Below are 23,339 nucleotides of genomic sequence, written 5' to 3'. Positions count from 1 at the left end.
ATTGAAAGATATAATAATGATTTTCTAAAAGACATATTCATAATATGAAGGTACATATGTATAAATTTAAGTATAGAAAAATGAAATGTACCATTCTTTTATTGCTTATAGAATGAAATAAAGAAACTAAGAACCTGCTAATTTGAAACTTTATAATTCCAAAAAAAAATAAGCTGAAGTCTTCAGAAATCTATTTCTTAAATAAGTTAATTTTGATATTGTAATTTTGTACATTAGACACCTGGGTATTTTATATACAACATATTTTCTGTTTATATTTAGGTCGCTTGGAAGATCAGTATGTAATTAGATTCATGAAAGATAAACTAAAGTCTATGCCATGCAAAAACCAAGGTTACATTTTGGATGGATTCCCAAAGACCTATGAGCAAGCAAAAGACTTGTTTAATCGTAAGTGTTAGTGTTTTCTTTGTTAGGTAAATAGTTTACTACAAAAACATTATTTCAACCAAAGCAAATAAGAGAAAATATTTCTTAAATATATGGTCTACTTTGAATATATTTTCATTAATATTTGCAATTTAAAAGTATGTATTATTATTAGTATGCTCATTTTTAAATAATCATAATGCAAATTATGGATTTTCTGTTATTAGAAGAAGAAGAGGAAGAAGAAGAAGAATCTAGAGGCAAAATTCCTCCATTTGATAAACTAACCATACCTGGTAAGTTTAAAATATTTCTAAATGATTATTTTTAAAGGTGTGCTATTCAACATATTTTTCACACCAAAAGAGTAACCTTGACTTTTAAAAGCCCTCCAATAGTTCAAGGGGAAATAATTAAAAACTAGGGCATGCATAAACATAAAACAGCAGAGTTTTGGGAAGTTCTCTCAATAAACCAATTTAGGAAAATGTGTCCAAGTCTTTGGTATTATTAGTGTGACTCAGAGTAAGGAGAGAGGAAAACATATTCAGTCTAGGATCATATTGGTTTGTTAACACAGAGAACAAATAGGTAATATACAAGGCTGAAATCTGTGATAGCAAACAAGTACTGCACAGTTTCCAAGTGTGTTCCAATCTTACCTTATCCGTTTGCTAGGGATTTCATTGAGAAGCCTCAATGCCAGGAATATAATGTCATCTGTGATTAGTATTTGAAGAACTTTCTTTACTATTATTGGAGAAGTTTCTATACTCAGAGAAATGGGGTCTCTTGGAAGAAACATACCTATCAATAGGGAATCTGATGACTTGGGTCAAAGACAGAATGGCCAACAAAACAAATATGAGCATGCAAAGGAAACTACTGATAGCAGTTTTAACTTCCTACAGTACTGATTTAGTTTTTATAATTTTTAGATCTATCTATAGTATTCAATCAGCAACATTTTATGGCAACTTAATTTAACATCTTTCATAGTAGAGAGAGGGGTAGAGAAAAGGGGAATCACTCAAAGGAGAAAAGGGACATAACTGGCAGGATTTGTTATCACAGTGGGAAGACATTATTTGTTTAGGGCTGCAAGCAAGGAGCGGTAAGCAAATAGTTCTACAATTATGAAAAAGGATCCTTTAGACAAAATTGCAGTGTTGGAATTCAGACCAGACTGGTGTGTCTCTTCTCCAAAAATCAAATGTGTTTTACTACAGTGGATTGAACCATCCATTTTCACTGTGTCCTTACATACTTAATTATATTGTATTTATTCCTAAATTAGGGATCAAGAACTTTCCATTTTTGGCCACTAGATTTGAGGATGGATTCCCCTATATTGTTAACCCATCAAAATGTTGCAAAGTGGTGGTAGTTACTATTTTTCTCCCATATTCTTCAATAGAAATCCTTTTAGTCATCGTGCAGGATGTCATCATATCATTCATAGCCCTTATACCTTTATGTTTATATCATATATTTTGTCAATACTAAGGAAATAAGCATAACTATAGTACCATCTTATAAATAAATAAATCTTGTATAGTTTTAATATTTGCATAGGAGAAAGCTTGTGTAAGGAAAGTTTTCATTTTTAATGAAAATGTATTTTATTTTATGAAATCATAAAATAACTGAACAATATATAACAGTAGGATTTTATATTTTTAACTTAGTTGTAAGAACTATTTTAGAAAATCATCTGCAGAAACCTAAGTTGTTCCTTTTTTGTATTTTCATCAAGGAGAAGAATGAGAAAATAGGCTTGTATGTATTTGTCATTACTGACACAACTCTTCACATTTGCAAATAAACAGACATGGGTAGTCCATGCTGTCATCCATGATGGTTTTGGTTTGGGTTGTTTTTTGTTTTTTTTTTTAAACATCATCTACAGAGATGTAAAAGAGTTTCAAATATGGATGTCTTTATAATTCCAAATATTCAGCCCTCAAGTAGCTTATATTTTATTTAGAGGAACACAAGAAATAACACACACACAATCATATGCACATAATCATACAAAGTAGAACATGCAACTGATTAGATCTGGAGGTGAGAGAAAAGAAATGCCAAGTTTTTGAACCTGGATAAATAGTGAAAAATATTAGAAATAGGAAAGCCAGGAAAAGCAATTTTGGAGAAAGATACTAAATTCGATTTTGGAAATAATGAACTCGAGATGATAGTAGGACACCCCAGTAGAAATATCCAGTAGGCAACTGGACATGCATCTGAAGAAAAAAATCAAAGGTAGAAATACAAATTTGGGCACTATCTGCATAAAAGTGATGGTTGAAAGCAGTGAGAATAAATGAAATTGTCAAAGAATACTGTAGGCAGAGGAAATATGAATAAAAGGTCAGAGCTTTAGAGAATGTTGATTTTAAGCATTCAGAAAGAGAAAGAGCCAGCCAAGGATATAGAGTGCTTAAAGTGATAGAAGAAAACCAGCAAAGTTCAATGTCATGGAAACCAAAAAGACCATCCTGAAGGTAGGTGATGGCAAATTGTATCAAATACTATAAAAATATTACAGTGGGTGAGAAATAAGAACCAAATCCTTCTTATTTCCCTTTCCTTCATGATATGTCTTGAATTTTTGAGGACAGTCCAAGTAATTTCAGGAAAAGTAGGAAAAAATTTTAATGTAATTTTGCAACAGGAAATTTTTTATATGAATCTATGACCCAAATTTTGTTGTGGAAAATATGGGGTCACAATATTTATAATAGACTTTTTGATACAGTAAACATGGGGATTTTTTCTTCTTCACAGAATTTGTTTTTGCTTTGGATGCATCTGATGAGTTTTTAAAGGAGAGAGTCATGAATCTTCCTGAGGCCATTGTGGCTGGAACCCACTATGTCCAGGATAGATTTTTGAGATCACTTAGTAACTATCGTGATTTAAATACTGAAGATGAAACTGTTTACAACTATTTTGATGAACTTGAAATCCATCCACACCACATTGGTAAGGAATGAAATTAAATGCATATATAAAGTTAAGGAAACTATTTAATTAATGCATGAAATATAAATTCCTATGCAAACTTCAGTTTTGCATGAGATGAGATGATCAAAATAGACTTCCTATAGGAAATAGCCCTTGTGGTGAACTTTGACAGAAGTTAAAGATTTGAAGAGTCAGAGATGAGGTGGGAATGAATTGCAGGTTAGGGGAATTACCTGGGCAAAGGCCTGGAGAAAGGAGATTGATAAAGCTACATATCAGGAAAAGCAAAGAGGCCAGTTTGGCTGCATTATAGAGTGCATAAGGGAGAGTAATCCCCAATATATCTGCAATAAAATTGATGCCAGGTCGAAAGGGCTTTACCCGCTGAAGAGAGGAACTGCATTACAGATTTTTGAGCCAGGAAATGGCATAGTAAGATCCATACTTTAGAAATAGTACCTTGATAGCTACATGGAAGGTGGATTATATGCAAAAGCTTTTTAAATAGTCTCCCTGCCTTATATAGATATATAGATACAGATAAAGATATAGATATATATGAGGCAGGGAGATTATTTAGGATGTTTTTGATATTATCTGTGTGAGAAGTAATGACAGGCTGTACTAGGGTGGGTCTATCTGAGTAATAAGGAGGGAACAAATATGACCAGCATTTCAGGTAGAATCACCTGATTGGATGTAGAGGTAGTGAAATAAAAGAAAATAAAGGATTGTGAGTGCTTCTTAAATTGTGAATCTGAGTGATGAGGAGGAAGATGGTACTTCTAAAGAAATAAGAAGGCTAGGAAGAAAGATGGGTTTGGGGGGAAAGTAATGCATTCTGTTTTGAATATGTTTAATTGGATATACCTGTAAGACATATATCCAATATCTATTTGCTAATAATGTTCAGGAGACAGCAGGGATGTATATATAGATTTGGTGGTTCTCTGTAGAGAGGTAACAATGGAACCCATGGAAACTGCTAAAACCACTGAGATTCATATAGAGAAAAGATTAGAAGACCTAGGAGTGAGCCCTGTCATAGTCAGTGGAATGTGGATAAGGATGTTACAAAGAAGATGAGATTACAGACAGAAAGAAAACTAGGAGAAAACCAAAACAGTATCTTGAAGAGAATAGCCAAGAGTATACTATGCTTTAGAAAAGTCAAGGAGAATGAGGGCTGAGAAAAAATTATTGGGTTGAGCAATTGGAGGTCATTTGTAACATTTGAATGATATCTGATCCCAGATTACCAAGGATTGGAGATCTTCATCAAAATTATTCTCTTTTTACTTAGAATATATTTTGTATATACTTAAATGTGTACATGTTGTATCCCTTAATGGAATGCAGATTGAATATTTAGGAGGCCTAAAAAATCCAGGAAACCAATGTTTAAATACTATCTCTAACACAAACTGGATCATCATGAAGTTACTTCATAACTCAGTACTTTAGGCAACTCCAAGATTGTAGGTTTATGGGAACATGCCCAACTGCACTGGTGGAGAGAATTTCCTTATCTGGGAGTTCCTCATATCAATGAAACCACAAATCCACTTCCTATAACTATCTCTTCCTCCTGGAACATAGTGGAACTGAATTGCTTGTGGACTATGTGATGGGACTTCTAATGAGTTACAACTACCTCTGTTCTCCCTTCCCCCAAACCATTTTGCACACTCTTGCCAGATTAATCATTATGTACAGATCCAATCTAATCCTTGGCTTAACTGACTAACTCTCCCTGTCCCCCTTTATTGCTATTTTAAATGAAGATAGTAGGGTAGATTGTTATTAAAGACCTTTCAAACTTTAAAAAAGAAAAGATCTGATTCAATGAAATGTTAAAATTAAAATGAGGAATCTTCTTCTTGACAACACTAGAGATACAAAAATAAATTCTTCTTTACTTTTTTACTTATCTACATTTCTTGCATGTTATAATTAACTCATTTTATATTAGTTATATCTTAGACTGGTGGAACAATCAGTGGCTTTAAAAATTAGAAAATACCCAGTTCTATTTGACTGGATTTGAGTTCATCAACCCATTTAGAAATTTCCATTACAAACAGGATGAGTGATGGCTAAACTACAAATGTCTACAGCTATACCTATTTTATATAGACTTTTGTTTGATGAGTTTAAGGGAGTGACATTTTCTAGCTTTGTCCACAAAATCTTGTCATCTGCCTTATTTGAAATATCCTCTACACTGACTACACTTACCCAGATGATTTTAAAATAAGAAGGTCTAGGAGAATTTTTGCTTTAATAATAGGAATGAACGTGTTCCTATTTACTCCTTATTTTAATTGATATTAACATTACCTAGATGGTATGGAGGTGTCTCTTTACTTCCCTCAAACCCATTAGCTAAAGAGTTTATAGACTTTTAAAATTATTATTTTCATCATAATCATTATTATTGAATCAATAGTAAGTGCTCAAATTGTGAGAAAAATTGTATAGAAGTAAAACTGAAAAGGAACTGGAATTTATGTGGTCACAAAAAAGAGAAACTCCATTAAGAATTATAACAGCTAGAATCAAAAGAAGCTACTTATTTTCACAAATATTGACAAATATGGACTAACTATATGCAATATTAACAAACTTTTATGAAATATTAGGATTTAAGATGTCCCCCTGCCATAACTTGGAGAAAGAAAGGAAGGGAGAAATGAAGTGCCATACCTTGGACCATGAAACAGGAAATATTTCAGGAACCCCAAAATAAGTGAAGGCCAGTCATTCTGCTATAATATATTGCCCAAAGCCAAGCAACATCTGAGTATGCATATAATAGACAGAAATATGATTTCACCCATTTCTTTCTTGCCTCTAAAATTTAAAGATGTAGGAAGATTTGACCATCCTGAGAATAAACTTGCCATTGGACAGATTATTAAAGCTATTGGAAAGCCTCGAAATTATGGTTTAACAGATGAAGAAAAAGCAGAACAAGAGCGTAAAGCTGCAGAGGAACACTTAGCAAAGGAGGTTGCAGAGGAGGCAGAGCGAGAGCAGAAGGAGGCTATTGAAACAGCAGAAAAGATAGCTCGTTGGGAGGAGTGGGTAAGTTGTTCTATTTAACAGATACTTTTATAGATTTTTTTTAAACACTGCTCTCATTTCCCTTATGTGTCTTTTCCTCTTTATACATATCTGTCTCCTTTTGAATAGTATTTAAAAATCAAATAATTTATTTTGTTGCTTTCTTTGACAACTGTATTTATCTTTTTGTGTTTCTTTTTCATGGGATATTTAAAAATCAAATAATTTGCTCACATTTTTTTAAAGAAATATTTCAAATGCCTCTCTTTTATGGAATATCCATCTTTTTTTTTTTCATTGATGAGTAGGTTCATATTTTCAGAGTATGTATTGTATTGCATCCTTAATTCCTTTACTTTTCAAATAATTTTTTCCATTATTTTCTGTAATTTCCAGAGGGTATGGAATAGTCTTATGTGATTTGAATTTCCTTTTCTTTACATTTGGAGAGTTTTTTTTTTCCTGGTAACTTTACAAAATCTATTGTTAATCATTAGAACTGTTAAATTTAAACGCTATGCATTTTGGGATTATCATTTTAGTGGAAAGGTACTTAATTCCTGTCTTTTTAGCCATTTTATCATAAATGAATGCTATGGTGATTAGAATCGTCTACATCTATTTATCTAATCAATTTTATTAATTGTAATATTAATATGCTGTATTGAATTTATAATTTTGCCAAAGTGAAATTGATGCGGTTTTAGTAATCTCAATTCCTGGTGGTCAAGAGGTTAGTGGCAATAAGAGAGTTGTTAAGAATCCCCTTTAAATTGGCCACAGGTTTTAGGAATGAAAGAATTCATTCATTCCCGAATTATTAGTTGCAAAATGAAAGTTTATTGTTGAATAGAAATCAGTTTGCCAAGAAACTGACTTCTATAGTGGCAGATCTATTGGGAAAATGGAGTTTAGGCGCTGAGAGAATGCTTTCTCAGTGGGCAGAAGGATCCTGACAGCTGAGTGAGCTATCTAGGTCCATCTGCAAAGACTTTGGTAGAGGGAAGTTACTGGGTATCTTTAGTGGGGGCTGGGACAGCCCAAGCAGATCAGAACAGGTGGGGGGCTGGGACAGATCAAATCAGGATTCCTTGATTGAATGAGAATTTAGAATTTCTATGGGAGTTGATTCTCTTATCCTGGAAGGTTTGGGCTCTGTCTGGACTCCTTGGAGCCTGGTAGATCCTGATTAAAGGAGACAATCTCAGAGTGATAATCTTAAAGGGAACAGTTCCCCTCCCCCTTCAAAATCATCTCAGCATTTTTTATATAAATCCCAACAGGACATAGTGAAAACATTAAAAAAAAATATTACTCAAACCTCCTTATTGGTGTTTTATTTTACATTTTTATATCTGTAGTCCTTAGATATAATGGTGTCTAGTTTATTTGTTGTTTTTTTTACTTTTTTTTTTTTTTTCTCCCTAGTTTGGAGGTCTCAGGATCACATTTGTCTCAGAGAAAGAATTTGATTAGTGGTCTTCTTTCTTAATTTTATGAATATTACTTTTTGTAACTTGATCAGTTTAACTCTCTGAGATCACATTGAGTATTTTATTTTCCATTTTGTTAATTAAGACATTTATATTTTTGTAACCACATTGCTATTGGCATGTAATTGTGATGAGGTTTTAGGTTTTGGGGTTCCCTCTCGTAGGGAACCAAATGATAAGGTTTAGATTTAGGGAACCAAAATGAAATTAAGGTTTCTGGTGGTCAAGAAGTTAAATAAGGTCTAGTGGCAGGTTTGGGATTCAGGGAACCAAGTGGAGAGGTTTGGCTCCCCTACACCCTCTTGGGATTCGGCACAAGGATAGGGAGTTTTGGGGAACTCCCTTCTGGCAGCGCAGAGATTCTCGGTAAAGGAATTTACAGACCTGAAAACTTAGATTGATAAAAGAAGTTTAATTATAAGGATTAGGGAGTAAGGTTAAAAGTCCTGACAGAGAGGCATAAGGTGTCTTTAGGGAAATAGGTGAGGATAAAGAGAGGATAACACTGGAAAAGAATATTATTCCAGTGGGCAGAGGTTTGCTTGGCATGGCATGGCATAGCCCACCATGGCATAGCATGGCATGTTTAGAACATCTTCAAAGAGAGAATTTTAGATTGGCTCTTTTATAATAGGAGCTTTGGCTACAAGCTGAAAGGGGCTCGTGGGTGGAGTCCCAAGTTGGCTCATCTGCTAGCTCAGTTTCAGCTTGAGCTGGAATTTGAATAGAATGAGTTTCTTGAATAAAGTTGGAATTTTTTTTTTTTTTTTTGCTAGATAACAGAGTGAAACTGTTTGTCTTATTTCCCTTGGGCAGGGACCCTCACTGAAACAGAATTGAAAGAAATTTTCTCCTTCAAGGAGTTTTAGTGTTTCAGGTCTCTTTATTCCCCCCTCAAGCAGTCACCTCCAAATGCATTTGGGATAAAGGGACAAAGATCTCTTCTTCATGTAACTGCTTCAAGCTGGCAAGGGTCATAGAGATTTTGGGAGGTTCATGCCAGGAGGTAAGGTGTGAGGTGTGGGGTCTGAAAACCGCAGCAGGACATCTAAGGTCAATTGTCCCCAGTCAGTCATCCCATATTCTCCTGGCTGAAGGGCAGTGGAAAATCCAAAGCTTGAAGCCTAGAGAGAACAGATCTCAGGAGCAGATTAAAAGTGGGGTGTCCTCCAGGGTTGAAATGAAGACCTTTAGAAATAATGCCTTTTTGCAGGAAATGCATCAGATTCTTTCTGTTGGCTTCCTTTAAGAATGCTGACTATCAAAGAAAAGTACAAGAGAAAATACTAAGAGCAAAAAGTTCTTGGTCTATAGTAAAAGCAACTTACAGTTTAGCCCAAACAGTCTTCTTTGTCTTGTTTCCCTTGGGCGGGGTCCCTCACTGAGGCAGAGTTGAAGGAGATTTTCTCCTTCAAGGAGTTTTAGCGTCTTGGGGTCCCTTCTTCAATTGGTCATATAATAGTATCTGAAATTTTCATTTAATTTTCTTCATTATTGCTAATTCTCTCTTTTTATTTTTATTTAGCTAATATGGTTTTCTTTCATATGTCAATTTGTGTAGAAATTTGCTTATATTGAGCTTTAAAATTTTTTTCCAACTTTATCATTTTTTTTGGTTTTCCATTTCATTTCTTCATTGACTTTCTAATTTTTGTGCTCTTTTGGGGATATTAATTTGGTGATCTAGCTTTGCTTTGTTCTGTTTCAGTTGCTTATGCAGATGATGTAGTCAGATGTTTCAGATGATGTATTCATCATCTCTTTCTCTACTTGTTTTTTTTCAAGTGTTAAGAAAGATAAATTTTCCCCAAAAGGACTGTTTAAGCTACATGTCACACATTTTGGTTGTCTCATGATTATCATTTTTCTTTAATATAATTATATATTGTTTCTATGATTTGTTCTTTAACCCACTTATTCTACACATTGTAGAGTCCTCATTTAATTCTGTCTCCTTTGTTCATAATTTCCTCATTGATCATATGTGATCTATAAAAGATATGTATAGTATTTCTACCTCTCTGACTTTATTTCTATTTTTCATTATGAATTTAAACATTAATAAACATGAGTATCTTCATAAGGTATAGAAAAAGAAGATTGATAAAAACTATGGATCCCTCTACTTTGCTGATGTTTTAAATGTTTCAGTAGCATTCTTTTTCTTTCGTTGTCTTTGTCACAACCCTGTCACCACTCTCCCCTTGAAACAAATAATTATAATCACAAAAAATTCATTCACTCATTGATTATATCTGAAAGCATCTCATTGCTGTACATGCCTAGAGATGCCCATTCTTTCTGCCAAAACATAAGACATATACTAAAGTCTTCATTATTCTTAGTGGTGATATTATTTTGATCAGAATTCTTAAGTCTTTCAAAGTTATTTTCTTTTAGAATATTGTAGTGATTATTTAAATTTTTCTTTTGATTCTACTCACTTAACTCTGTAACATATCATAAAGTCTTCTCAGTTTTCTCTGAATCCATTCCTTATTTTTATGGAGCAATAATATTCCATTACATTCATATACCATATATATATATATATATATATATATATATATATATATATATATATTTTACCATTCCCTAATTTATGGGTGTTCCCCTTTATTAATTTTTTTGGTGTGGTCTTTGAGATATAGAACTAATCTCTGTGTTGAAGGGTATTTTAATACTGGGAGCATAATTTCAAATTGCTTTCCAGATTGGTTGAAACAGTTCACATTTCCACCAAGTTGCATTAAATGAATCTGTTTGCCTATAGCCCTTCCACCATTTTAACCTATTTTCCTTTTTTCTGTCAGCTTTGTCAGTCTTATGGATATGAGGTAGAATGCTGGAGTTGTAATTTGTATTTTCTAATTATTAGTGATTTAAAACATTTTTTCTATGATTATTATTGATAGCTTGGCTTTCTTTCCTGAAAAGTTCCTATTGATATCTCTTGGCCATATCATTGGGGGAATAATTTTGTTGTAAATTTAAATCAGTTCCCTATATTAATCAGATATTTATTGAGTGTCTTTTCTATACTCTAAGATGTTGTGAAGAAAATGTTATATAGGAGATAATTAAAATGAATTAGTTAAGAAATGGCTGCTAAGAGAATGTGCTAAGAATAAAAAGAGTGCTACATACTGAGTCAGAAGACCTATGTTTGAGCCATTGCTATGTAACCTTTGTATGTTTTCACATGCTACTGCTGAGACTCTTCTTCATTCTGAGTTCAAAGCTCTTTACAATATTGCTTATGTATGAGCTCGCACAAGTGTGTTTCTTTTCTTTTCTTTTTTTTTTTTTTTTTTTGGAATCAGATTTTCTTTTTTAAAATTAAAAGTATTTAATTTTTTCAAATACATGCAAAGATAGTTTTCAACACTCACCTTTGCAAAACTTTGTGTTCCAAATTTTCCTTCCTTCCTCTCTCTTCCCCTAGACAGCAATATATTAAATATATGCAATTCTTCTACACACGTTTCCATATTCATCATGCTGCACAAGAAAAAGCAGACCAAAGGGGGAAAAAAAAAACATGAGAAAGAAAAAAAAAAAGCAGACAAACAACAACAACCAAAAGGTGAAAATACTATGCTTTGAACCACCTACAGTATCCATAATGCTGTCCAGATGTGAATGGCTCTTTTCATAACATCTATCTATTAGAGTTGCCTTGAATGAACTTCTTGTTGAAAAGAGCCAAGTTCATCACAGTTGATTATCATATAATCTTGTTGTAGTTGTGTGTAATGTTCTGCTTACTTCACTTAACATCAGTTTGTGTCTTTCCATGCTTTTCTGTAATCAGCCTGCTCATCAATCCTTTTTTTTTAATAATAGCTTTTTATTTTTCAAAATACTTGCAAAACTTTTTCAACATTCACCCTTGCAAAACATTGTTCCAAATTTTTCTCCCTCCTTCTCTACCTCTTCCCTCCTCTAGACAGCAAGCAATGCAATATAGGTTAAACGTGCAGTTTTTCTAACATAATTTCTACATTTATAATGCCACACAAGAAAAATCAGATCAAAAAGAAAAAAAAGAAAAGAAAAGAAAGAAAAAAACAAGCAAGCAAACAACAACAACAACAAAAAAGGTGAAAATACTATGTTGTGATCCCCAAGTCTCCATAGTCCTCTTTCTAGATGCAAATGGCTCTCCCCATCACAAGTCTATTGGATTTGGCCTGAATCACTTCATTGTTGAAAAGAGCCAATTCATCACAAATGATCAACATATAATCTTATTGTTGCCATGTATAATAATGTTCTTTTGATTCTACCCACTTCACTTAGCTTAGTTCATGTAAGTCTTTCCAAACCTTTCTGAAATCAGCCTGCTGACCATTTCTTCCATTATATTCATATACCATAACTTATTCAGCCATTCCCCAACTTATGGACATCTACTCAATTTCCAGTTCTTTGCCACTACAAAAAAAGCTGCTACAAACATTTTTGCACAAGTGGGTCCTTTCCCCTCTTCTATGATCTCTTTGGGATACAGACCCAGAAGTGACTGCTGGATCAAAGGGTATGATCTGCAGAATGGTTGGATCATTTCACAACTTCACCAATAATTCATGAACGTCCAGTTTTCCCATATCCCCCTCCAGCATTTATCATTATCTTTTCCTGTCATTTTAGCCAGTCTAAGAGGTGTGAAGTGCTACCTCAGAGCTATTTTAATTTGCATTTCTCTAAACAATAATGATTTAGAGAAGCAAATGTGTTCCTTTAATAACCAACTAGAAGTCCCAAACTCAAAGCAAAAGACATTTCATTAAAAGAATAGCAAAATGGAACAAGAGGTTTGGCAATTGTTAATGCTGTAAAGTTACCCATGCATATATCCTGTAAATAAAAGGCTATTAAATTAAAAAAAAATAGCAAAATAAGTGATAAGAAAAACTTATTTACACAAGGGTACACTCTCCCATAGGTATAATCCTTCTCTTGGGAGAAAGGACAAATTCAGGAAACATTGTGGGTGAGAAATATTCATAAAAGGGGAACATGCATGAAGGGCATACACAAAACTAAAGTGGCCCTGGGTCACCAGTGATCAGAAGTTATGTGTAATCAAATCTTACTGTTAAAGTAGCATTTCTTCTGCAGTGCTTTTCTTGCTCAAATGTTACTACTTGCTTCTTCAACAGAGCTGAAAATGTCTTTGGTAATATCATCAGGCTATGAGCTACTCTCTCAAGTTAAGGTCTTTCTTTTCTGCTTGATGTTTCTACAACTGCTCTTCTTTTGTTGTTTGTATACCTTCAGCTTTTAACTGTCTTTTCTTCTTGTGGTATAGTGGATAGATCAGGAGTCATCTCGTAAAATCAGAGTACTTAAGCTTCTGTTTTGAACTTTTTCTCTTATACTGCTATACCAAGGGTTCATTCAAATTCTTTGATTTAGAGAAATTCCATTCAGTATTTCTTTTTTATTCCCAAACATCTCTTATTATCTCTTAGATCAGGAACAAGACTGAAAGGGACTAGATGGTACTATTAACTTTTGTCCTACTTCCCTGTGGGTAATAATGTCACTCTTCTCCATTAGGCTTAATCTCTGAGTATGGTATAGCACTATATCCTGAATCCTTTCCTAGCTATGTGATCTTATCAGCTCAATGGCAATGTAGATGTAGATGACTCCCAGTCATGCACATAATATAGATATATATGTATATATGTATGTATATTGTGTGCATATATATATATATATACACACACACATATATATAAAATATATATATCCATGTAGATAAAGATATACATGCAGATATAGAAAATTCTATTCGCTCTCTTGAGAATTGTACTTATATTTCCAGCTGCCTTAACATATATATATATATTTCCATTTGATGTCATTGAGGCAAATCAAAGTTTCCATGTCTAAAACAAAGCTCATCATCTAACCTTCTGAACTCTTCCCTCTTCCTGACTTATTTCTGTTGAAAGCACTTCCATTCACTGAGGCTTGCAACTTTAGAGCCTTCCCTTTCCCTCAGCCAATCAGTTGCCAAATATTATTATTTCTACCTGCACAGTGTCTCTTACATCTAACAACTTTCTTCATTCACATAGCCATTACTCTAAGTCGGGGCCTTTTATCGAATTTTACTTAATTGGTCTCCCAGGCCAAAGTAATTATCTTATAACATAGGTCTATGTCACTCTCCTTTACAAGAAGTTCCAATAATTTCCTCTTGCCTCTAGGATTGAATTCAGTCTTCTCTATTTGGTATTTAAAGCCTTTCACAACTAGGCATCAGCCTATCCTTCTAGGCCTATTCTTCTCCTTCATGCAGATTGCATTTGTCCAGAGTAGCCTGCTCTTGTTAACCAATTCCATTTTCCATAATATAACTCTATGACTTTGAGAGGCTGTGTCCCAGATCTGGAATACATTACCTCCCTCCTTCTGATTGGATTTTGTTTTTGTCCAATCCCAGCATAGGGTCTGGCACATAGTAGGTGCTTAATAAATGCTTATTGAATGAATAAGATTGTATGACCTTTAGCATAATATTTCCATTCTCAGATTCAGTTTCCTTTTCTGTGAAGTGAAGATAATAGCAACTTAAATCTGCACAAAGCTGTTTGAAGGAAATGCTTCAGAGATGTTGAGGCCTATGCCAAGCTTTAGAATCAAACATACAAATAAATAATAACTCACACCTATATGATGCTTTACAGTGTATAAAAATCCCCTGTCCTATACAGTTTTTTTTGGTGATAGGTTATACACATATGAAAAATAAATACATTTTTTTCTGGATTCAGAAGACATGGGTTCAAATTCAGAAGACATGGTATTTATGACTTTTAACATGTCACTTAACCTTATTGGGCCTTATTTTCTTCACCTATAAAATAAGTAGGGGTTGTAGTGAGTGGCCTGTAAAATGTTCAGCTTCTGATCTATGATCCCCTGACTTAAATGTCTAGTATAATTGTAGTAGGAATTTGCAAAAAAAAAAGATATAAAATCATTATCACCTGGAGCTTTATCAGCTGCATGTGGAAGGTAAACCTTGAAAGGTGGATAATATGTGGATAGGCAGAGAAGAATAATAACAGATTAATAGTTGACACATATATTGCTTTAAAGTTTGCAAAGCACTTTGCATAGATTTTTTCATTTGATCTTCACAGCAGCCCCTCTGAATTAGGTGACAGAGGAATTATTATCCCTGTTTTACATATGAGAAAAAATGAGATTCAGAAAAGTTAGATGAAGTACCCAGGATATCCACCTTATATGTACCAGGGTCAGAATTCAAAACTAGGTCACTCCTAATGCTAAGCCCACTCCTTTTTCCAGGATACTGTATTACCGTTTTTAAAAAAAAAAAATTAATAATAGCTTTTTATTTTCAAAATATATGCAAAGATAGTTTTCAATATTTGCCCTTAACAAAACCTTGTGTTCCAAATTTTTCTCCCTCCTTTCACCCAATCTCCTTTGCTAGCCAGCAGATAATCTAATATTTGTTAAACATGTGCAATTCTTCTATACATATTTCCACATATATCATGTTCCACAAAAAAAATCAGATCAAAAAAGAGGGAAAAAATGAGAAAGAAAACAAAAAGCAAGCAAACAACAATAAAAGAGATGAAAATACCATGTTATGATCCACATTCAGTCCCTACAGTCCTCTCTCTCTGGGTACAGATGGCTCTCTCCATCACAAATTTATTGGTATTGGCTTGAATCAACTCATTGTTGAAAAGAGCCACATCCATCAAAATTGATCATTACATAATCTTGTTATTGCTGTGTACAATGTTCTCCAGGTTCTTAGCATCATTCATGTAAGTCTCTCCAGGCCTCTCTGAAATCATCCTGCTGATAGTTTTTTATAAAATAATAATATTCTATGACATTCATATACTATAACTTATTCAGCCATTCCCTACCTGATGGGCATCCACTCAGTTTCCAGTTCTTTGCCACTGCAAAAAGTGCTGCTACAAACATTTTTACTATGCTACCTCTAAACAAATAGAAATCTTTTCAGGTGTGGGAGAATAGTATGAACAAAGACAAGGAGCTGAAATTTAGCATAATGTGAAGGAACCAGCAGAGAAACCATCCTAATTAGAAGAAAAGATATGTGTTGAGAAATAGTGAGTTATAATGCTGGAGATCTAGTCTATTTTAGAGTCAATTTATATGGAAAACCTTAAAGAATTAAACAGAAAAATTTGAGAGGTATAATGATAAAGAAACATTTTGTGAATAGAATTATGGATCCATATTCAAAGCTATTGATGCCTATGTACTATATAATTTCTCCCTCAGGAATTTTTTAAGGTAGCATAAGGATAAATGCCTAAAGAAGATGGACATTCAGTAATGTTCTGACTAGCTTTCTGAAGGGCCTTTTGGACCAGCCTTGATCTCAGCAGAATAATTACCACAAGAATAGTCAGGATAAAGTCCAAAGCCTTTATTGTCTCCTTAAGTCTCCCAGTCTGAATCAGCAGTCTCAGTCAGTCAGCCAGTCGGCAGTCTGCACATCTCAGTCTCTGCTCCTATCTAGTCAGTCTGTGCTCTGACTTAGATCTGACTCTGACCTGTTAAATACTCTGTTACACTAGGGAACCAATTATCTCATCAATTCCATTGAGTTAATATCTTGTTGTAGGGTTAAATCAATCATACTGAGCCTTAAGTATACCTTTTCAGAGTTCTTGCCCTGTACAGTTCAGAAACTGTCTTTTCTTTATTGTTCTCTACCACACTTTAATGTCTTTGTTTAATGTCATTGATATTTTTATACTTTAGGTTTGCATTTTAAAATTATCCCTTTATCAATGAGGCTTTTTAAAAAAAATTCCCACCTTATTCTACCCTACTTCAGTCTGGTAATAACTTCCCACAAAAAATTAACAATTTGTACCAAATTTGTATATATTTACTTACAGATGTACACGTGGTATTTTCTGATAGAATATACTTTCCCTAAAGGCAGGGTTTTTTTCACTTTTGTCTTTATATCCCCACAGTTCTATTATAGTACCTGGTATATAATAGGCACTTGATAAATGCTTGTTGATTGATAGATTTGTCATTATTATTATAAACTCATATATGTCTATCAACCTTGAAGTTTGTATTATTACAGAATATCTGGGATTCATGATCATTTTAACTGAGACTTGGTATAAAACTGGGGTGAATGACAGTAGTAAATGGAGGGAAAGAAGTGAAAAGATCTGACAATTTGCATTAATCTTAGAGGAGTCTGCAGCTGGGAGCATCTAAGGAAGGTATATAATTTACAATGTTCATTGTAGAAGATACTAGCAAACATTTACATCATTCAGTAAGGCTTACAGATCATCACAATCACCCTGTGAGGTAATGTGCTGTGATTATCCTATTTTATAGATAAGGAAACTGAGGCCAAGAGATTGTAAGTGCTTTGTACAAGGTCACACAGATAATAAGTAACCAAGTTAGATTTTGAAACTAGGTCATCTGATTCCAGATACAGTGGCTTATTTCTTCTCTACCTCATGGCTAGCCAGTGTTGAGGCCATATTTGAACCTCAGACTTCCTTATTTCAACTTCAGTATTCTGTTCATGACGTCATTGTGCTTTGGAGCACTTCTCAAGTATAGATAGGAAGAGAAAAAGGAAATGCTGCTCCCAAGAAAAGAGAGAAGCCAAGTTCTGTTTCCTCCTTCCTTCCTCTCCCTCCCATCCCCCCTCCCCCCAAAGTGGGAGTGCATCTGTGCACAGTCTAAAACAAGCGCTATAGTCTCCCACACCCTCCAAGGTCTAGAAGGGTAATTTGTATTCATTGATATTTGATACTTCGTTGAGTTTTTTTCCTTAAATATTCTCCTTACAGAGTATCCTTAAATATTCTCCTTACAGAGTAAACGACTAGAGGAAGTAAAAAGAGAAGAAAGAGAATTATTGGAGGCACAGTCTGTTCCACTTAGAAACTATTTAATGACCAATGTGATGCCGACACTCATGCGAGGCCTGAATGAATGTTGTAAGGTCAGACCAGATGATCCTGTTGATTTTCTGGTAAGGAAAAAGTTAACTTTCAAAAAATACCCCCTTAAAAATGGATTTTAGAATAATTGCACATATATAACATCAGATTACTTGCTGTCTTAGGAAGGGGGCAAGGGAGGGCAGGAAAAAAACTGGAGCTCAACACCTTACAAAGATGAATGTTTAAAATTATCTTTACATGTAATTGGAAAAAAACAAAATACATTAAGTAAAAAAGAAGAAGAAGAAAATAGATGATAGAAAAAAGATCTCTGATTTTGTTTATGTAGGTACCCTTTCATTATGGATGTCTCTAATGCATTCACTTTGTCAGTTTTTGTGATGGAAATGTCCTCCATAGAACATGTAGCTCATACACTGAAGGTATTTTGATTGAAAACAAAAAATAGAGAAATGTTTGTTATAATTTGGTTTAGAGTCTTAAATATATTTAACACATGTGTAGAATGTTATAAAATTTTTGTTTTTGTCATAAAATTCCAAATGTTAATTGTACAAAAATGTATCTCATAAGAAATGTTTTGAAAATGGCTAATGTTTTATTTCTACTTCTATTATAGGCAGAATATCTCTTCAAGAACAACCCTGAAATGGAGTGAAATTGAAAATATCTCATGTTTTTAAAAACTAGAGAGAAATTTAACATAGTAATCTGAAAAAATAGCTTTTTTTTTTTTTTTTTTTTTTTTTTTTTTGTTATTTTGGTCAAACAAACAGTTTTATTTCCCTTCAAACAAATGTTCTCTTTATTTAGTAAAACCATTATTCTAAGCCACATGGTAATGAGTGACTTTTTCTTTGGCCTAGATTGTAATTTTATCAGTACAGGGAACTCCTTATGAATAAGTTTCCTCTACCAATGCAGATCAACAATTGTTCTGCAATGTGTAATATTAGAGTTGCCTGGGAAACTGAAGTATTAAGTGAGATGTTAACTCATATAACCAGTTTATGTCAGAAGCAAATTCAGGTCTTCCTGATGCCAAGGCCAGCTTTCTCTCAGGCTTTGTTTCTGCAAATGATCAATACAAGCAAAATAGAATTTGGAAGGGATATAGATGGAGTAGTTATTGGTAGTTCACATAGTAAAATGTAGATCTCATAGCCTGTCAATTTTGCTCTTAGATTATCACTAAATATTTTACATATCAGTGATTACAGATAGTATTAATTTATAGTATGAAGAAAAACCAAATTAGTTTTAAATTGTGTAGGTGAACTGATGGGTTTCTTTGCTTGTGTATTTCTAAATGATGACATACTTTTAACTCAAAATAAATCAAACATAATTAACCTTTACTAGAAAATTTTTTTATACTTCAGTATCTATAGAATAAGGATTCTAATTTATATACATGAAATAATTGTAAATTTCTTGGGGAGAAATTCATGTAATGGTTTATATGATTTGAATAAAACACTTATAATAAATGAAAATTTGTTTCATGTGTAATAGAGGTTATACCTCATAGATCATGTGTGGGAAGTTATTTGCTAAGTCTATCCACGAAGAGTTCATTTTGTTGCTCTGGTCACTTCTGAGGAAGCATATGCTTCTCAAGAATTTATACATCAGGGATGACACAAGAAACTTACACAGATCTTATTTTCTCCCTTATAATGGCTAAAGAGGACTGCATTAAACTTTAAAATGGGAAACTCCAAACCCTCACAAATCAAACTTAAGTTTTAAGTAAGAAAAAAGATCCTAACCCTGTTCTTTAGAGGTCAGGCTTCCTTAGAACTGAAACTGGTCCTCATAAATGGGTTCAACATTGAGAGAATTCCTTTGCAGAATAGGAGTGGGTCTAGCTTCCTACTTCTTTGGACCCAACAGTGAATCTTATTGTCATACCTGAGAAACTGATATCTGAAGGACCAACTCCTCTAAATTCCATTGCTTAATTCTTTTTGATAACCTCTTTTGTGTTCCACTTTGCTTTCTTTATGAGTTAGCTCCTTTTGTCCTACTGTGGGATAAGAATTGGAACTTAATTTGAATGACCCCACACATTAACTGAAGCACAGCGGGGAGATGTCAGGTATTCTATTTGTTACAAAAATCCAGAGGAATTTTAAAGGGATTTCCAGTTGACTCCATGTCCCCAATCCCTATAGAAAGAGCCCATATGTTCTATTCTGATAATGCAGGTTCTTCTTAAGTATGAAAAACCAGGGAAGAGGAAGGATTTGCTTTTTTGTCCATCCTATTAGAGCTTTTGTCGCATGGGTTGTACTAGGTGAATTGAGCTCAGGACTTGAACTCCCTGACTTCATTTTCTGTCTTTGTTTTCTTTCCTGAGCATTGAACAGCAATCATAAGATGGACGTGACAGCCTTTAAGGGTAGTAATCTTGTGAGTTCTAGTAGCCTGGTCTATTGCATTACAGGAAACATCTCCTATGTCTCCTATAGGCACTAGAGCCCTTCATAATAGCACTATAGCATTTGACATTATAATATTTAAAACTTTTGTAAAGTGTCATTTACTTGTTGAATGTGTATATACATGGGGTGTGTGTGTGTGTGGGGGGGGGGGGGTTATAATCTTTATGCCCAGTAACTCTGGGCTTCAGCTACCTTATCTGTAAATGAGGCAGTTGGATTTAATGACTCTTCTCACCCTGATCTATGATCTTATAACTCAATAAAATCTGTGGAAGGCTTGGGCCCTCCATAAAAATTTTTGGTATTGTTTTAGAACTCAACTGTATCTTTTGAGATTCTTTAGTACAAGACAAGGTGGGTGAAAGGATGAGGACACTTGAAAGAACAATGCCTGGGCCTCCCTAGGATCTCAGAAAAGTTTCCACAAATGGGGATAGGAACAGTTGCACTTCAGTTCATTACTGGGATAGCAATAGTTAATCGGGGGAAAACTCTAATAAGAGATATATTTCATATAGATAGAGAAGGGGCCTATAACAGGTCATCCCATGAAGTATATGCTAGGGTTTTCCTGGAAATTTTCAGAGACTCTACAGATATATGCAACTACATGTTAAATACAAAGGTTTAGAGCTTTGAGATGAAGTTATTTATTAGCTACTGAGCATAAGAGCCAATAATAGAACTGCTAATATGCCCAATAAACAATAGACTGGGGGGTAAATGTTTAAAAAATGTTAAATATTTATATTCATTCAGATAACAGAATTTAGTATATGTATATTTGCTTATTGTATATATAGGAGAGAGTGAATTTATACAGTTACTCTGTACAATAATCCAATGCCTTCTATTATAGAGATTTGCCAATTGTTAAAAAAAAATATGAACATACATTACAAATATTGAAATAGTATTGAGAATAAGTTAATTTTTCTTTCATGAGCTCCAATTTATTTTTAATATGTAATTTTAAAAGTTTGAAAAAATATGAAAAAACATTTCTACATATACATCAGAACATAAAAATTATGTTGCATATAAAACTGAATCTACATTTCATATTGCTTTTTTGATGTACTGTAAATAATGTCACATATTACTTTCTTTTTTTTTTTAAGCTTTTTATTTACAAGACAATGCATGGGTAATTTTTCAGCATTGACCCTTGCAAAACCTTCTGTTCCAACTTTTCCCCTCCTTCCCTAAATGGCAGGTAGACCAATATATGTTAAAGTATATGTTAAATACAATATATGTATACATATTTAAACAGTTATCTTACTGCACAAGAAAAATCGGATTTAGAAATAAGGTAAAAAATAACCTGAAAAGGAAAACAAAAATGCAAGCAGATAATAACAGAAGGAGTAGAAATGCTATGTTGTGGTCCATACTCTTTTCCCATAGTTCTTTTTCTGGGTGTAGCTGGTTCTCTTCATTACTGAACAACTGGAACTGATTTGGTTAATCTCATTGTTGAAGAGGGCCACATGCATCAGAATTGATCATCATATAGTATTGCTGTTGAAGTATATAATGATCTCTTGGTTCTGCTCATTTCACTTAGCATAAGTTCATGTAAGTCTCTCCAGACCTCTCTGAAATCATCTTGCTGGTCATTTCTTATAGAACAATAATATTCCATAACATTCACATACCACAATTTATTCAGCCATTCTGCAATTGATGGGCATCCACTCAGTTTCCAGTTTCTGGCCACTACAAAAAAGGCTGCCACAAACATTCGTGCACATACAGGTCCCTTTCCCTTCTTTAAGATCTCTTTGGGATATAAGCCCAGTAATAATACTGCTGGATCAAAGGGTATGCACAGTTTGATAACTTTTTGAGCATAGTTCCAAATTGCTCTCCAGAATGGTTGGATGATTCACAATTCCACAAACAATGTATCAGTATCCCAGTTTTCCTACATCCCCTCCTGCATTCATCATTATCTTTTCCTGTCATCATAGCCAATCTGAAAGGTACATACCAATCTGTAGTGGTATCTCAGAGTTGTCTTAATTTGCATTTCTCTGATCAATAATGATTTGGAGCATTCTTTCATGTTTAGAAATAGTTTCAATTTCTTCATCTGAAAGTTGTCTGTTCATATCCTTTGACCATTTATCAATTGGAAAATGGCTTTATTTCTTATAAATTTGAGTCAGTTCTCTATATATTTTGGAAATGAGGCCTTTATCAGAACCTTTGACTGTAAAAATGTTTTCTCAATTTATTGCTTCCTTTCTCATATATTACTTTCAAAAACTTCCTGATTATCTGTGCTTCCTTCTAAACTTCTTTCTGTTCTCTTCTGTTCATTTTTTAAAAATGTTTTTGTGGTCTTTTTTTTTGGCATCAGTATTGCTAATCCAGTCTCTCTAACAAATTTAATCATTGTCAAGCAAAATGAAACCTTTCAGTGGCTATATAGTCAAACTTTTTTTCCCTGTACCCATTTGACTATGTACATGAGTTCTAAAAAGTTATAATTTAACATTGGTGCTTTTTGAACAAAAACAAGGATTGTCTTTACTGTTAAGGAGCTCACATTCTTACGAGACCACTACATTCATAATTATATACAGAATAAATATAAAGAGAACCAACAAAAAAATTATTACAAAATAGTCAAAGAATAGATAGTTTGGGAGGGAGGATACTAGCAGCTAGGGAATGAGGAAAGATTCTATTTAGAAGGTAACTGAGTTGCATCCTAAAAGGAAGAGAAAGATTTTGAGCCAGACGTGAGGAGGATGTGTATTCCAAGTATGAGGAATGGTCAAGGAAAGGATGGAGGCAGTAAATAGAGTGTCCTATATGAAGAAAAAGCAAGTCAATTTGTCTGGATCATAAAATACAGGACTATTTTTTACTATCCCCACCACCCAATTGTGCTCTTTCCTTCCCAGGTTATTTAGTATTGACCCAGTTGTTTCTGGGACAGCTGGGTACAGAAGATAAAGCCCCTGGCT

At 33.7% G+C, this 23,339-nt stretch overlaps 1 protein-coding gene across 2 annotated transcripts in view; it reads left to right on the top strand.

Moving 5' to 3' along the window:
• Positions 1-19,381, top strand: part of AK7 (adenylate kinase 7) — an 88,119-nt gene extending 68,738 nt beyond the window's left edge. For both annotated transcript variants that reach the window (XM_031953296.1, XM_031953297.1), the window contains 6 exons: positions 283-411; positions 618-686; positions 3,181-3,378; positions 6,227-6,447; positions 17,821-17,979; positions 18,531-19,381. In XM_031953296.1, coding sequence (XP_031809156.1) covers positions 283-411; positions 618-686; positions 3,181-3,378; positions 6,227-6,447; positions 17,821-17,979; positions 18,531-18,569 — 815 coding nt within the window. In that variant the 3' untranslated portion in view covers positions 18,570-19,381. The remainder of the gene's footprint in view (positions 1-282; positions 412-617; positions 687-3,180; positions 3,379-6,226; positions 6,448-17,820; positions 17,980-18,530) is intronic.
• Positions 19,382-23,339: the final 3,958 nt, after the last annotated feature.

This window comes from Sarcophilus harrisii, chromosome 2, assembly GCF_902635505.1.
Source record: "Sarcophilus harrisii chromosome 2, mSarHar1.11, whole genome shotgun sequence".
NCBI classification, from domain to species: Eukaryota; Metazoa; Chordata; class Mammalia; order Dasyuromorphia; family Dasyuridae; genus Sarcophilus; species Sarcophilus harrisii.
This window is presented reverse-complemented; position numbering and strand designations above follow the sequence as displayed.